The following is a 14,592-nucleotide window of genomic DNA, read 5'->3' on the forward strand; positions in this document are numbered from 1 at the left end:
CCAGTCTCTGAGTTAAAGCCCAGCGAATTAGCTCAGTCTTCATCACTTTCTTGCTTACTGTAAGCAGCTCCAGAAATAAAACTATTGAATTGAATTCCAGGATGAAAGCGCTATTGACAATCTTGTTTCCTGCCTCCAACCTTCACCTACGGGATACTCTCAACATATCTACTCGGATATTTACAGACTAGACAGCTGGTTCTACATGAAGGAGACAGTCTTAATGTACCTAGGTGCTTAACATTGAAAGGAGGGGTTTTTGAGTATTTTTCCTACATTGGTAAACAATTGAGAGCGTTTTAACAAACTGCATCACTGGTTGGTTTGGTGGCAGCAGTGTCTCAGATAGAAAGTCCATACAGAGAGTGGTGAGGACAGCCGAGAAGATTACAGAAAGCTCACTTCCTGTTATTCAGAATATTGCTTATAAGTGCTATGTGCTTAAAGCTCAAAGCATGGTTAGAGACTCCATACACCCTCTTCATGGCCTGTTTCCGTGGCTCCCTTCTGGGAGGAGGTTTCGAAGTATCTCTAGCAGAACTACCAGATTCTGTAACAGCTAAGTTCTCTATGCCACCCATTTGGTAAACTCACAAGATTTATTTTTCTCGCCATGAACATGTGTACATCCAACCTAAACTGTGTTGCTTCTCTGTGTCCTATAATACATGTGGGTATGTGCATAATTTTGTATTTATAAGTATAATCTTTATTGTCATTGTACTTAAATACAACAAACTTGCTTTTAACCTCACTGGTGCAAAATTATAACAGAAAGGAAAAAAGAAAGAAAGGGAAAAAAAATTAGCGTGTGCATGGAGTGATTGTGGTTGTATTTAAAATTCTCACAGCCCAAGGATAGAAACTATCTTTAAACCTGTTTGTTCGGCTGGCTATACTTTGATGTCTTCTGCCTGATGGTAGAAGTGCAAAGAGACACTGACCAGGGTGTGAATCCTCTCTGAGTATCTTCCTTACTCTGCTAAAGCAGCGAGACCTGGCGATGTCATCCAGTGGTGTCAGAGGGCAACCAATGGTTTCTTGTGCCGAATTGATCACTCTGTAGTTTATTTATTCATTTTGTCATGTTTATGTAATGATATTGGAGGTGGCGAACCTTTTGAGAGCTGAATGCAATGAAATTTCACTTTAAGGTATCCCAATTAGTGTACACGTAAAGTGACAATAAAGTTATTCTAAGTCTAAGGTCCCTAGCTCTTCATTTTTTAAACTACTAAATCTATTTGAGTCTTGTGATGCTTCCTTAGTTTCTCATCATAAAAGTGGCATAACGTAATGCCACCATTTATTGGTAATTATATAATGATGCAGTCTTGGGGTGAACTCTTAAGGGCTACAACAAATAAGTCCATAGTCTAGAAAATAGGTTGACAATTTCTGCCATTGGGGATCCTACTTCTTGATGTGACAGCTGTTCTAGACCAGGGGTCATCAACCTTAAACACTCAAAGAGCCACGTGGGGTTTCCATCCTAAACAGAAACCCCACGTTCAAGTGTGGAGCTGGCTGGAACTCTGGTTCCCCCACCATAGAGTCTCCTCCTAGTGCAGCACCCAATTTCCTCTGCTGACCGGATGTCTGCTTCCCCCCACCATAGAGTCTCCTCCTAGCATGGCATCCTTTTTCCTCTAGCTGTCCTAACAGAAAGCCCTATCAATTGTGAAGCTGACCAGCAACAGGGAGCCACAGCAGAGGAATGAAAGAGCCACATGTGGCTCCAGAGCCGTGGGTTGCTGACCACTGTTCTAGACCAATTGAAGACTGATACTAATATTTGCTGAAAGTACCATTTTAGAACAGAAAGTACAAAGCCAACCACTTTGAGACTTTTTAAAAAGTCATGGGAAGAAGAACACCAATGTTTTATAATAAACTACTGTATTTTTTGGAGTATAAGACGCACCTTTTTTCCTCTAAAAAGAGGCTAAAAATCTGGGTGCGTCTTATACACCGAATACAGCATTTTTTGCCTTCGCGAAAACAGGCCCTTTTTTTTTCAAATAAAAGGCATGAATAGCCTTGAGGGGGCTTGCAGAGTGTTCCTGGGGGGGGGGGCAAAAATGAGGAACAAATGGCCCGTTTTTCACGAAAACAGGCTCTTTTTTGTCAAAAAAATTGCATGCATAGCCTTGTGGAGGCTTATAGAGTGCTGCTGGGGGCCGGGGGGGGGGCAAAAAACGGCCCATTTTTTTTATCATTTCTGCCCTCCTCAGCCTCCAGCAGCTCTCTGAAAGCCTCCATAAGGGTATGCACGGCCATTTTGGTGAAGGGGGTGGGGCTTCGGGAGGCGAGAAAATGCTGTATTTGATGTATAAGACGCACCCAGATTTTCAGCCTCTTTTCTGAGGAAAAAGGTGCATCTTATACTCCGAAAAATACGGTACATTGATCAAGTGCTGTGCCAGCAAAAACAAAGTTTTAGATGCTACACGTTGTCAGCTATTTCCTTCTCCAGCACATGGATAAATACACCTGGAAACATCTACCTACCTGTCTACTCTCTCTCTCTCTCCCCCCCTATCTACCTACTATATTTTTCTCTCTCTCTCCACCTTTATCTACCTATATACCTACCTACCTACTCTCTCTCTCTCTCCCCCTACCTATCTACTGTATTTCTATCTTTCTATTTCTCTCTCTATCCCTCTACCTACCAACCTACCTACTCTCTCTGTCGCTACCTATCTACTGTATCTATCTATGTATCTATCTATGTATCTCTATCTATCTATCTATCTATCTATCTATCTATCTATCTATCTATCTATCTATCCTTATCTACCTACCTACCTACCTACTCTCTCTCTCTCCCTCCCTATTTCTCGTCTTTCTCTCCCTCTCATCCCTCTATCTACCTACCTACTTTTTAAAAAAAATTGCCTCTTCAAAACCTGGGTGCATCTTATACTCCGGTGCGTCTTATACTCCAAAAAATATGGTACAATATGTAGCACTGATCAACAATTGGTTTGGGAAACAATAGATTCTACTGAAAAAGCTTTTGCTAAACAGTGTAAAGATAAAAAGAAAACAAACAGAAAGCGGGTTCAAGGAAGGTGAGTTCTAAAACATTCACAGTCCTAATTTCAAAGTGAATGGTCTACTTACCGCCTCCACCTCTGCTGGGTCATACCAGACATTGATGTACGGGTGTTGTAAGGCTTCATCCACTGATATCCGTTTGGCTGGGTCAATCACTAGCATCTTTGATAAAAGGTCCCTAGCTTGGCTAGCTGGAGCAACAAAAACAGAAAATGCATCAGTATGGGAAAGAATGGATGGAGGCATGACTTACAATGCCATATTCAGTGGCTTCGATACATGTTCAATACACATCTGCTAAAGAACAAGAAAATTAATAGATGGTTCCATTAGATTTTTTTGGAAGCCAGAACTAGAAATTTTAACTTGAAGCTGTTTAGAAAATTAATGTTTGTTTAGTTCATTTCTTTTCTTCTACATCAGTTTGGAACTTTTATTTTTCAATAGTTGTATACAATAAACATGTATTTATATACATTTTCCTTAATGCACTTGGCATACTCTTTTAACTAAAATATGCAGGTTTATTTTTGAGTGTGAGGGTGTGTGTGTGTGTGCGTGTGCCTATTTATCTGATTTATATACCTGTATATCTCACATAGCAAGTGACTCTGGGTAGCATATAAGAAAGCTAGAACGATAGATATCTAAAATCATTACTTATTATTTATTTAAAATTACACACACACATGTGCACACACATTCAGAAAAACTTATCATATTTCTTCCCAAATTTCCTTGATGGGTCCACTAGTTCAGATTTTAAAATAGTTCAGATGTGCTGAGAAAGAACTAACAGATCTAGGTAAGTTGGTTTAACCATTTAAGAGCTTAGGTAGGTAGGTAGGTAGGTAGGTAGGTAGGTGATAGATAGATAGATAGATAGATAGATAGATAGATAGATAGATAGATAGATAGATATGGATGATAGATTGGATAGGCAGAAGACAGACAGATACAAGAGATTATAGAGATAGAGAGGTAGAGTAGATAGAAAGATATATATATATATATATATATATATATATATATATATATATATATATATATATATATATATAGAGAGAGAGAGAGAGAGAGAGAGAGAGAGAGAGAGAGAGAGAGAGAGAGAGAGAGAGAGAGAGAGAGAGAGAGAGAGAGAGAGAGAGAGAGAGAGAGAGAGAGAGAGAGAGAGAGAATGGATGATAGATTAGATAGGCAGAAGACAGACAGACACAAGAGATTGGAGATAGGTAGGTAGGTAGGTAGGTAGGTGGGTGGGTGGGTGGGTGGGTGGGTAGGTTGGATGGATGGATGGATGGATGGATGGATGGATGATAGATTAGATAGGCAGAAGACAGACAGATACAAGAGATGAGAGAGAGAGAGAGAGAGAGATTGGATGGATGGATGGATGGATGGATGGATGGATGGATGGATGGACAGGCAGGGTTAGGATTTAGATATTGCTACCAGTATACTTGAATCTGTTCCTGTGATTAAACAAGTGACTGTTGGGAAATAGTTTTGCACGCCCATCTTTGAAACAAAAGACAAAAGTTTCATCAGAAGAATTACACAATTGTAAGGAATGTGAGAATTCCTGCTTAGGCCAACCTGCACGAGTCTAACAAAAATTTAAATATTTGTTCCAATAGTTTTTTTAAATGATACTTTTCTTTATTGTTCCTGGGTGGTATCATTATCAGAGATGGGGAATTTTTTTAAAATCCCAGATGAAGAATCCATGCACATAAAAACAGACCTACAAGTTTAATTCAGGAAGGCAACAAACGAAAACATATTTTTTTTCTCTGCATATGTTTTAAATCCCCTGTTAAATTCCCCCTCCTTTTTTGCTTTTTGTTTCACCACAGGAGTGAAGTTGGATGAGGAAGGAATCAAGAGGGAAATAAATATACGTGTAAACAAATGACATGCAAATTGTAGCGGATTAACAAACATTGCGCATTGCCACCGCAGGCGGCCTTAGGAATCTATGCCTTGAAAATTGACACACATTTTAAGTGGGTAGATTCCAGAGCTGTAAATGAAAACATTTCCCATCAATCCGTGTTTTCTCAGGAAGTTTATTTTTCTCTTGAAGACAATCACGGGTTTCATTTATATTTAAATCATCTCTATTCAAACCTTTGCAGATAATGGCTACGTCTCATCTGGCACCGTGGTTATCAAGGTGGTTTTCAATTATTGGTATCAAATCTGCCAAAAGTGAAGGTGGCACACCTTCGACTTAACAAAGTTTCAATTCAAGCCAATTTGAACTACTGGCCTTCACAATTTCTACCAAAGTTTCATGTGAATTTATTCAGAGTCATGTAAGGTTCAGTTTAGGGCCTCATCGTCTGAAGGGGGCATCCCCACAATTAAACCTTTCCAAATAGCTAACACCAACTGATTATTATGTTTTGTTTCTCCATTCATTCACAACCTTTGTTCAAACAAATATGTATAAATCTGAGATGAGTTGCTCCTGGTTCAACCCCGATCAGGTGAAACGGTAGTAGCGGCAGCAGGAGGCTCCGCCCACCCATCCAGACGCTTCTGTGCATATGCAGAAGCTTCTGCGCATGCATAGAAGCATCGCGCGCACAAGAGCGTGCCTGAACCAATAGTAAACAAATTGGCAACCCACCACTGGTATAAATCTATTCTTCTTTTTTTGTTAAACTGGAAAATTTACAGCTCGGATAAGACTATAGATGCAGTTTCATATGAAAATGAAGTAGAATAGATCTACACAAGTATTTATTTCAAAATTAGTTAATGCTACAACACGCACAGTAAAAACACAACTTTTTCATTATGAAATAAACCAGAAAGAGACTCCTCCACTACCCTTCTGCAACCAATACCAACAGATGTGTTGGAACTACAACTCCTAGAATTCTCCAGTCCCACCACATCTGGCTAGGTCTAGATGACTCCACCCATCCCTGGAAATTAAACTGAACAGTCCTAATTGTCCTTTCTTTGATAATAGGAATTGAATTAAACATTTTCAGGAAAAATAACAGCAGATGATGAACAGATATATTCATGCAGAAATTATGTTCCCAAAGACATTTTTACCACTTATTTAAATTTATCTACAACATTTCAGTGTTATAGTCTGGTTTTAAATCAAGCCCGTAGCCGGTGACATTTGACAACACAATCATGACCCTATTCTGGTGACAGGTATGTAAAAATAAGAAAGAAATTATGGCCGGCAGCATCACTATGCATGTATATGTATGAGTTTGTGTGTATGTATAATCCCTGCCTTGTAGATAAACTAACCTATATATCATCAAAAGGGATGGGAGGAGACTAGAAAAAAATAATCTGTCATAATTGTTGACTGGTGCCATTATCGCACCCTGGAACATCAAAAAATCAAGATGAAGCCACAATTTCACAAAGAACTTCCCTGTTGTGGCCTGCCAGCGGCCAGTGGAGCTGGCAGCAGATTCAGACAGTGAGGAAGTTGGGGAGGAACATGGGCCAGTCCTGGAGGCTGGGGAAGGCTCGGATGAGGGCTCTGTGCCAGAGGCAGAGAGGGGGCCAAGGCCATCTGGCAGTTCTCAGCTGCCTACGGAGCTAGACAGCAGTGAGGCAGAGGAACAGCTGGAGCCTGTTCCCAGTGTGCGCATGTGCAGAGTTGCCAGATGAAGGGAACTGCTCAGAAATCAGGGTCGACTTGGGAGTAAAGTCACAGTTGGACTGTGATTGGTCCCTCCCTTAGGAAATAAAAGAGGAGCGAAAGGGGAGTGGGCTTTTGCAGGAAACAATTCGTTCATTGGTTTCAGGAGTGTGAAGATCTGTCCGTGAATCTCAGAGACTCTGTGCCAAGTCTTTCCTTGCAATGCACTGCGTTTGGAAAATAATTACATGGCAGCTTTCCAAGCTAGATAAGGTCGGTGGTCATAAATTCACCTTTGAAAGACTGTTTATCAGGGCCTTTGCTGAAGGGGAATGAGAGGAATTCACATTCGTTTAATAAAAGGGGTTTTGCCGGGACCAGGAATCTGCTTTGTGGTTTTGGGGGAAGCCTAGGTCAAACCTTTCCCTTTAAACATGTACCCCATGCAAGGTACATAAAAAAAAAGGCTCTGATTGCAGACCATTATGATCTCCTCTTGACTTTTTGAATGTATCTGGCCTCCACCTGGCACCACCACTTAGCATTTTCAAATATGATATATAAAACATCCTTTTAGATCATTTGGGGTAAAAATCCGAGTACAGGGAGTCCTCGATTTACAACCATTCATTTAGTGACCTTGTGAAGTTACAACAGCACTGGAAAAAAGTGACTTATATGATAGGTTTTCACACTTACAACCACTGCAGCACAACCACTCCTGTGATCAAAATCCAAGTGCTTGGAAAGGGGTTCATATTTATGCGGGATAATGTCATGCGATCGATCACCCCCTTTGTGACCTAAATCAAAGCTAATGGGGAAGCAAGATTCACTTAACAACCGGGCGACTAATTTAACAACTGCAGTGATGCACACGTGGCAGGAAAGGTGATAAAAATGGGGGCCAAACTCCCTTAACAACTGTCTTGCTTAGCGACATAAATTTGGGGCTCCACTGCGGTCACAAGTCGAGGACTACCTGTAAATACTTTTTTTAAGGCTGAAAAGGAAGTGAATGTAATTGTGGCAGTGATCCTTTCCCCGCATTGTGTTCTGACCTAGGCTTCCTGCTACAGTAAAATGCCCACGATTAAGTCCAAAAACCCTCTTTTTATTTCAAAGCATGTGAGTTATATTCATTCACAGCCCATAATGAATTCCAAATAGTAGTATAGAGTTCTACAGGAGGCTGCCAAAGTCCTTCGGGATTAAGGCTGATAAGCACCGACCTTTACCTTCTTTGAAAATGCTGCCATAATTGGCAATTAGCTTGGCAAGGACACATGGAGCAAAGAGTCCAAACGAAGCTTCAGAAGGTAAACTGACCAGCATGAACCAAGCTGCTTCCTGCAAAGGCTCATGTGCTTTTGCTCCTCCTTTATGTCCTATGAGAGGGGCCAATCACCTCCAAGCCTTACTCCCGAATCGGCCCTTCGGTTTTAACTGTTCTTGCCTTCTGGCAGCTCTGCGCATGCGCGCACTGGGAACAGGGGGAGCCTGTGCTTCTGCTTCGCTGCTGTCCGACTCGGGTGGCTCCGGAGTCAGCACATAACTCCCAGATGGCCCTGGCCCGCTCTCTGCCTCCGACACAGAGCCCTCGTCCGAGCCTTCCCCAGACTCCAGGACTGGCCCATGCTCCCCCCCCCAACCTCCTCGCTGTCTGACTCTGCTGCGAGCTTTGCAAGCCGCCGCCGGACCACAATACATTAGGATCAACAGAGAGTGGGAGATTATATTTAGCAAAGCTCCTCTGACATGAGGCAGGACACTTAGTAAAGCTTAAGAGATCCAGATCCAGTCAGTGACCCGAAGCGGGACTGTCTGGCTGATCCCATATATGTTGTCATGGGTTTCGCCCTGGCAGGAGTCTTGGATGTAAATGCAATAAATACATTTCTAATTCAAGGCAAGCTTGTGCTCATTGTCCTAGTTTAGGGGTGTCAAACTCAATTTCATTGAGGGCTGCATCACGGTTGTGTTTGACTTCAGGGGGCCGGGGTGGGTGTGTCTGGCTCGACGTCACTCATGTCCGGGGCGCCTGTGGTGGCCCGAGTGCTCTGCCCACGAAAATGGGCTCCCAAGCTCCGTTTTCAGCTGCAACGGTCTCCTGCAACCTTCTGCCAGTTGAAACGGTGCTCGGGAGGGCCGCCTGCAGCCCTCCCGAGCTCTGTTTACGGCTGGCAGAGGCACCGCAGGGAGGCCCAGATCTAAGCATCCCACAGGCCGGATTCAGCCCCCAGGCCTTGAGTGTGACACCCCTGTCCTAGTTCACGCATGCTCCGCGCATCACTGTTGTTCTTACCTTTGAGTTTGTTGTGTTCTGAATCAGCTGGAAAAAGAGAGTCTGGGAAAAGTTTAGGGAAAGTTAGGCCAGCGTATTTGGGCCGGTTTTCCACGTAGTTCCGCACTGTAGGTTGGAGTTTCTTCATAAATTCTGGACAGGGAGTTCCCAGTTGTTCAATCACCTTATTCCACTGGTCAATATCTGAGCAGAGAGAGTTAAGGAAACAATGGCTGTGGATTCCCACCCCACCCCACCTTCTTTCCCAACCACTCCAACCAAGCTTTCTTAGAATCTTGCCGTCGTTGTCATCGAAAGGTAACAAACTAGATTCAGTTCATGAAAATCTCTTGCCAACCTTTTGTGTTTCTTTTCCAGGGCAATATAATACTGTATCAGAGCAATATCAGCCATACCAAAATAAGACCAGTGACTTGGAAATTCAGCTTGGTAGGTGACTCCTACTGATTTGGATGCAGATAGTCCTCACTCCACGACGGCCTCCTTTAACAAAGTTCAAGTTACAACGGTGTAAAAGAAAACCGCTTGGGAGGGAGGGGCAAACATTTCACATGTACCATTGTGAATGCAACAAAGTAGAGTTGATGGAGAACGCGGAATTAAAATAGCAACTCGCGTTCATGTGATGTTTCACTTAATGATCGTGTTGGCTCACTGAATGAGCGAATGGGAAGTGATGTCATCCGTCAAGCGCACTTTTGTGATTTCCTGCTGAGCAACCATACCACCTAGCCGCAGAAACGCCAGTCTCAATTGCGGTCGCTAAGCAAGGATTACCTGTATAAGAAGGCAATCTGATTCATACATTACCTTTGTGGCTTAAGTGGGGACTGAACCATCCACACCAATCTGTTTCTGATTCTTAACTCATACTCTACATGTGTTGGATGACACAGATAGTGGAAGCATCTGGGATACTTTATATAAGTACCTGCAGCCAGATGGAACTTGAACACAAGACTCCCATGATTAAAATATCTGCATTTTACCAAGATTGATGAATAACAATGGGATATAACTCTTTTTAGATTTCTTTTTGTAGCAGTTCCCTAAAGGTCCATGTGTTTTCCCCTAAGTCATTGGTATTAATTGCTATTGGTAGTTGGACACGTTGTTAACCTATTATTCCAGCAAGATACTTCAATTTCATAGTAACAAAGGAAACCAATCAAAGACAGTAAGTCTACATTTATTCAGTATGTTGGGGAAAATGCACATAGACTTTGGCGTATTCATCAGCACTGGGTTTGCTTTTTGAGCAGAACAAAATCCAAAGGAGTAAAAATATTAACCTCTCTTTTTGCAAGACCTTAATCCAGAAATAACTTTAAGCATCCTTCATAAGACACCTTTTATTATTTAACAGTATATGTCAGTGCGGGCGAACCTTTTCGGCACCAAGTGCAGAAATGTCACATGTGTGCGCACTCTCATCGGAGCTGTGCTCCGGAAAAGCCTAACTTCTGGGTTCTAGCGCGCATATGCGCCTGACAATCAGCTGGCCAGTGCACCTGTGCACACCGGTTTTTGGCACTGGTCAGGACAGCTGATCATCACACGTGCATGCGCACCAGAGACCTGGAAGACAAACAGGCAAGGCTGCGCATGCCACTTTGGGCACACAGGTTCCATAGGTTCACCATCACAGGCATATGTTCTTTTAGGAAATATGATGCTGAATAAATGGAAGAGAAGCTTTCATCAAAACAGTCCAGTGGATTCAAACACCAGTTCTTCAAATACACCCAGACATAAACATTCCATTCATTATATGCCATAACCAGTGGTGGGTTTCAAATTTTTTTAGAACCTCTTCTGTAGGTGTGGCCTACTTTGTGGGAGTGGCTTGCCAGCCATGTGACTGGGTGGGCGTGGCCAACTTGTAAAATGTGGTGAAACTCACTTAACAACACTGTTGCTTAGCAACCAAAATGTTGGCTCAGAAACTCTGGCATTTGAAGCACGCAAGTCTTAAAGCTGTCAAATTACAAGACCCTTGCACCCCTAACCCTTCAGAAAAAAAAAACCCAGGGGTGTTCAAACTTTGGGACACCTTTAGAAAAAGCTAACTGGCCTAGCAGCTAACTTCCCATTGTCCCTGTCCTTCATTCTTCTTCTTGCTACCTAAGTTTATGCCTTTTCCACGTGCGTTTTTACCATAAAATTAGGGGAAAGCATACTGTTCTGTTGCACTTGGCTTGCCTATTCGAATTTCTAATTAAGAATCCACCTCCAAACTGCTATTTCTTTTTGATATAAAAATCATTCGTTTAGAAAACTCCCGCTTATTATCACAGACCATAACAAGGTCACAATAATGGTTTGGTGATGGATCGCAGCGGTATAAAGTTTTCAATAAACAGCTCATTCAGTTCAGCTGACATAACACTAAGTATATCTTGCCGGGAAAAATGAGCAAGCGTTTGGTGGGGTTTTTTTGTTTTTTTTAGCAATCTTCTTCAAGGATATATATGCAAACATATTCTTACATTTGTCTAGGCCAGATTCTGCCAATGAACTAGTGGCGTGCATGGATTGAGAGCTCAACAACCGGAAATGAAAGCATGGAACTCCTTAGGTCAATAAAGAATGAGTTTAAATTTTTATCAGTATATGAATGCCGATAATGAGATTTCCTAAGATTAAGCAAAGGGGTGGATTATTTTAATAAAGAATGTTCGTAAAACAAAGTGACACATGAAGCCAGTACAGATTTTGGATATACAACCGTGCCTATTCAGAAGTTTAGGATAATTCTAGCTTGTGGTTAATAGTGGCTAATAAGAGCTATACCCTAGACTAGAGAAACCCAGTTTGTGGAATGTAAATATTAATTTCAATTTATAGAGGAAAAGTAGAGAAGACAATTCCCAATTCCCATCTAAACGTCTTTCACAATGGGTGAAATCCTGTCCTTCCTTTGGCTTTCTGTAGGAAATAGCTGTGATATGTACCCATTATAAAATCTAATCTTCTCTCCTCTTACTTCCCTTCAAAGGAATTCAAAAATTGGCTGCAACACAATCCAGATTATTGCATCAACTCATTATCCTATTGAAGAAAGTTAGCACCCACCCCTCTTAGAAGAATGAAATGTTTTAGGAAATATTAAAAAGGCAGAATATTATATTTTCCCTAGAGAAACTTATTTCTAAAGACCGAAACTCAAAGCTTCAGCTCCCTGCCCCCAACAGATGCAACTTATTTCTAAAGACAGAAACTCAAAGCTTCAGCTCCCTGCCCCCAACAGATATTTGGTGCCCACTCAGAAGGACTGAGCCAGGCTATCTACAAAACAAAAGACTTTCAGCTCCAGGGTGATGGGATTATCTTTCAAGGCAAAATCCTTCAACCACAATAGAAATTGCACAACCAAGCCTGGGACTCAGATAGCCTATAAAGTTAGCAGTAACCCTACAACAACCAATAGAACACATTTCTTGCACAGGAACAGGAAGCTCAAGGGCAAGGCCCAAGGAGAGGGTACAAATAACCCCACTTTTTGTGGTCAGCTGCCCAGGACCTCAAAGCATTAAAACCTGTCGACCATTAAAGCATCTTTCCAATCAGCCTCCCTATTTCCAGTGTCTTTCTCCCCACTTGGAACGGAACCAGATGGATATTCCAACACTATATCACACATGTTTAAAATCTAGACCAAATAGTTTGGGCTGCTTACAATGAATGGGCAACGTAGCTCTCTCTGAAAACTTTTGCATCATAGATAGAACAGAGCTCTTTCTGGGCAATCTTCAAAAGCTTTTGATCTTAACAAGGTCAGCTGTACATGATGTATTTCAAGAAACACATCGAAATCAATCAAAGAATGTGACAATATTCACAGATCGTTTTCTATGGGTTTTTCTCAACATCTGGGAAACAGGGCCAGAGAACGCAAAAAAATAAAATAAACCTACATTGTTTTAAATGTAGCAACAGGGACAAGTTAGAGGGTATACAATTCTTCAGCCTGACCTAATCCTTGCCCACTTCTTTTCTGGTCTATTCTGATAGATACTGTTATTCTCCAAATGGTGGAAAAAACAATCCTTGGAAACTGATTTTAAAAAGGCAGAAGTTGAAACATTAGTTGGTTGCTTTAACTCAGGGGTATCAAACACAGGGCCCGCTGGGTGCTTAGACCTGGCCTGGGGAGATACCCTTGAAATAACAAAGGAGCACCCCGCAGTTTTCTCCTGCCAGAGAAAATGAACCCCCGGGGGGCTGTTTTCGGCTGTGACGGCCTCCTGCAGCCCTCTGACGGCAAAAAAGGAGCCTGGGGAGGGCGCCCCGATATGAGTGATGTCAAGGTGGCTACGTCCCCTGGTCACTTAACAACTGTGTTACTACCCTGTTTCCCTGAAAATAAGACCTCCCCAGATAATAAGCCCAATTGGGATTTTGAGCGCATGCGCTACAATAAGCCCTCCCCCCAAAATAAGGCCTATTTGAAAATATTGCAACACAGCAGCAGCCATGAGGTGACCACGCTCGCTGCCTCCTGCACCTCAAAAATAATAAAACCTCTCCAAAAATAAGGCCAAGCGCTTATTTCGGGGGTCAAAAGAAAATAACACCCTGTCTTATTTTGGGGGAAAGATGGTACCTTAACAACTGCAGTGATTCACTTAGCAACTGTGGCAAGAAAGATTGTAAAATAGGGCCAAACTCACTTAACAACTGTTTTCCTTAGCCACAGAAATTGTGGGCTCGATTGTGGTTTTAAGTCAAGGACCACCTGCCCCCAACTCTATTACTAACAGTTATGGTAAATATCCTCATAGGATATTGTGATTTATATATCGGAACCGTGGTGGCACATTAGTTAGAATGCAGTACTGCAAGCTACTTCTGCAGACTGCCACATGACTATAATTTGGCTGTTCGACTCTCAACCAGTTCAAGGTTTACTCAGCCTTCCATCCTTCTGAGGTGGGTAAAATGAGGACCCAGATTGTTGGGGGCAATAGGCTGACTCTGTAAATCACTTAGAGAGGGCTGTAAAAGAACTATGAAGCAGTATATAAGTCTAAATACTATTGCTATTATGAAGATAAAAACCAAATTATTTTCCAAGGCATCATTTAAGCATTGCATGGAGTGAAAGCAAAGCAATGTTATCATTAATCCCAACTAATCCAGCCATCCTTCCATTCTCAGCATCTTGAACAGATATCCTAGTGTATATAGCTTGTTTATTGTCAATATGCACTTTCTTCGCACAAAGCTTTAAACCAAAGCCTTTGTGGTTTATTGTAGCCCTTTAGGTTATTCTATAGATCAAAGAATCTGATTTGGCATTAGGTATCAATCTAGCCTGAACAAATCAGAAAGTATGACAGTAAAACCCAGAAGCATAACTAAACGTGTCCAAAAAGACTAATAATAATAAGCTAAATTTAAAAGAGCTTGGTCTATCATATGATTTCTAGCTTGTTTGCAGACACTGGAACAAAACCATGCGTCAAGATTATCAAGAAAAGTTCACCTCTATGGCAGTTTGCCATTTGTTCAATAGGAAAATCACACCTGGCATATTCTAAACATAGGGATTTTTTTTGTTTTGTTATATTGTGGTTTATTAACCCAGCATACTTGC

General features: G+C 41.8%; 1 protein-coding gene across 7 annotated transcripts in view; it reads right to left on the reverse strand.

The window, feature by feature from the left end:
* Positions 1-14,592, reverse strand: part of MAPK10 (mitogen-activated protein kinase 10) — a 257,681-nt gene that overhangs the window by 49,662 nt on the left and 193,427 nt on the right. For all 7 annotated transcript variants that reach the window (XM_087724063.1, XM_087724067.1, XM_087724062.1 and 4 more), the window contains exons 10-11: positions 8,994-9,176; positions 3,130-3,254 (exon numbers count right to left, since the gene is read on the reverse strand). In XM_087724063.1, coding sequence (XP_087580189.1) covers positions 3,130-3,254; positions 8,994-9,176 — 308 coding nt within the window. The remainder of the gene's footprint in view (positions 1-3,129; positions 3,255-8,993; positions 9,177-14,592) is intronic.

Source organism: Thamnophis sirtalis, unplaced genomic scaffold, assembly GCF_051295495.1.
Source record: "Thamnophis sirtalis isolate CommonGarterSnake01/CBP01778 unplaced genomic scaffold, rThaSir2_p1.2 scaffold_10, whole genome shotgun sequence".
Classification (NCBI taxonomy): Eukaryota; Metazoa; Chordata; class Lepidosauria; order Squamata; family Natricidae; genus Thamnophis; species Thamnophis sirtalis.